General features: G+C 31.1%; 2 protein-coding genes across 2 annotated transcripts in view; one reads left to right on the top strand and one right to left on the bottom strand.

The window, feature by feature from the left end:
• LOC307138535 (uncharacterized protein) overlaps window positions 1-926 on the bottom strand; it is a 62886-nt gene extending 61960 nt beyond the window's left edge. Inside the window, exon 1 of the mRNA XM_079836875.1 lies at window positions 759-926. The gene's annotated coding sequence lies outside the window, so the exon portion shown is untranslated. The remainder of the gene's footprint in view (window positions 1-758) is intronic.
• The window catches only part of LOC307138537 (uncharacterized protein), an 18758-nt gene extending 16479 nt beyond the window's left edge, over window positions 1-2279 (top strand). The window contains exons 5-8 of the mRNA XM_079836877.1: window positions 111-161; window positions 517-552; window positions 1352-1427; window positions 1533-2279. Of these exons, the coding sequence (XP_079693003.1) occupies window positions 111-161; window positions 517-552; window positions 1352-1401 (137 nt within the window). The 3' untranslated portion in view covers window positions 1402-1427; window positions 1533-2279. The remainder of the gene's footprint in view (window positions 1-110; window positions 162-516; window positions 553-1351; window positions 1428-1532) is intronic.
• The last annotated feature ends 305 nt before the right edge of the window (window positions 2280-2584 follow it).

Below are 2584 nucleotides of genomic sequence, written 5' to 3'. Positions count from 1 at the left end.
TATAGTTTCTATCTTTGTATCTCTTTGCCTATTGTTCTCCTCATTAACAGAAGCTATACAACAATAATATTAGAAGATAACAAATGGCATTCAATTCTCTGTTATATCAGGCACCAACACTACAGACAATCCAGTTTTTAGTACATCTCTGCCATCTAGAGGTAATATGTTATAAACCGGTTGCTCTTGCAACATTTTTAATTGACTGTAATAAAAATGTAAGTTTGGTCAAGCATTGGGGTATAAACACAGGCCTGGTTTCACAGAAAAGGCTTAGATTAAGCCAGGATTAGGCCTTTGTGATAAATTGGGAGAAACATCATTACTGGTGTGAATCTTGAGACAATACAATGGCTGACATATTTTAAGATATGCCAGTGCAAGTTACTTTCAGTTAAAACAGCTCAAACATGCATTTTAGTCTGGGACTAGCTTAAGCCTTGTCTGTGAAACCAGGCAATAGGGAGCTTTTGTAAATCCATGTACTGACTTTTTGTAATATAATTGCATTTACAGATATATCGTCCTCTGGGTCATCAAAGAGACAGCACTGTGAGTAAAGTCTGTAAAACATTCATAATCAAGCATTTGGAAAAAGCAATCAGGCAATAACTTTTTACTAGTTTACTACTGTCTCTTTGGTTAAAATAGATCAGAAACTGCAAAAATGTTTATAGACATTGACAACTTGGAGAAAAATAAGGATTTTACCACCAAAGTATGCCTGTGTAACAAGCTTAATGCACACTATTTCTTACCAGACTTTTAGTTGAAAGTCGAAGTTCGGAAATTCCACACAAAACAAGAGTAACAGCAGTAATAATTATCCTCATCTCATTGTAGGTTGTGGTTATGAAACTACAAAATAGAAAAAATAATGCAAGTTCTCTCTAGATTTGCTTGAACTTCCTGTTCCTGGTTCCTGTGAAAGCTTTTAAAAAGCCACTCCTAAAAAAACTAATCCAACGATCAACTTCAGCAGTGAAATCTAAGAGAGCAAACAAATCCAACTCACAATCCAAGTACACAACCTAAAAGAACTGCACTAAACTGAGTGAATTATCTTTGGACCCTTTTAAAAATATAAACCAATTTTAAAAAAATATATTAATAGATTGGTTCAGTGGTTGAAATACAATACTGAAGTGGCAAGCAAATCTTGTAAACTATGTAAAAATGTATAAAGAGAGAAAACAATAAAACAATAATTTATTTATTATCAGATAATTATTACAATTATTAATATTACTATTATTAAAGCATTTATCTTAAAGCAAGTATCATTGTTTGTTATATAAATTGTAATTTATAAATATATTGTAAATATTTTTGGTGAAAATTTCTTCTCTAGATTGTGCCATTGCTCTTGCTGTCACTTTTGTCATAATCCTTGACATTTAGGCAGATGAAGACTGCAGGACAAACAGGTACTTAACACATGCATGCATATGCACGAAAAGTAAAACACTATTTAGACTGATTTAACTGTTTATTAACTAAACACAATAAAATGTTGTTTTCTTTTTTTCTAGCACTGCTAAATATGCTCCTACTTGAGCCTCAGATGATGAACAAAACCAGCATGTTCAGGAGATCTAACCTAAGAAACAGCAACACATGGCGTGGAGTCATAACATAACAACTTTATTGTATTATATTATATCATATTATATGAATTATATTATATTATTAGGGGTGTAATGGTACACAAAACTGACGGTGCGGTAAGTTCCAATTCGTTGTTGAAGTATAATCATTTATACACAGTGCCAGTGGCTGTCATTTTCATTACAGGTTTATTTAAACATACATTAAATAAACAAGACATCACTAACAGGTTAAGTAGAATATAATGAATAGGCTAATATAGTGCATATATTTAGTGAAAGAGTTGATTTCTCTAGTCAATAAAATTCTGTGGACACTGAATGACTGCCTGAGGTAAATGTGATGCTTCATTGTTTAGTTTACAAGCAGTTATATTGAGGTCTTTCCACCGTTTAAACACTGATTGAGCGATTACACCACATATGATACGTGACAGTAAGTTGTAATGGATCCTCAACATACCTTCAGATGTTCATTCATGTTTATTCTTTAGGAAGAGATGATCGATCGCGTTCATAGATGATCGCGTTCATGGTCTGTGATCAGTGACGCCACATTAAAGAGCGTCAAAACGGCATTTATCGTTTGAATTTCGTGATAAAATGGACTGAATACTTAATATGTCGAACCGAAAGCCCTGTACCGAAACGGTTCAGTACGAATATGTGTACTGTTACACCCTTATATTATATTATATTATATTATATTATATTATATTTATTATATTATATTATATTATATTATATTATATTATATTATATTATATTATATTATATTATATTATATTATATTATATTATATTATATTATATTAATTATATTATATTATATTATGTTATATTATATTATGTAGACCAACAACACTGACAGTTTGCATCACTCTGCTTTATCTGTGTTTGCATGTTCTATTACTTGTAGGAATTTCTTTCTGAAACTTACATGGGCACGTTTTTTTATTGAATTTCTGAGTTACTGAA

This window comes from Gobio gobio, assembly GCF_949357685.1.
Source record: "Gobio gobio genome assembly, chromosome: 15".
NCBI lineage: Eukaryota > Metazoa > Chordata > Actinopteri > Cypriniformes > Gobionidae > Gobio > Gobio gobio.
This window is presented reverse-complemented; position numbering and strand designations above follow the sequence as displayed.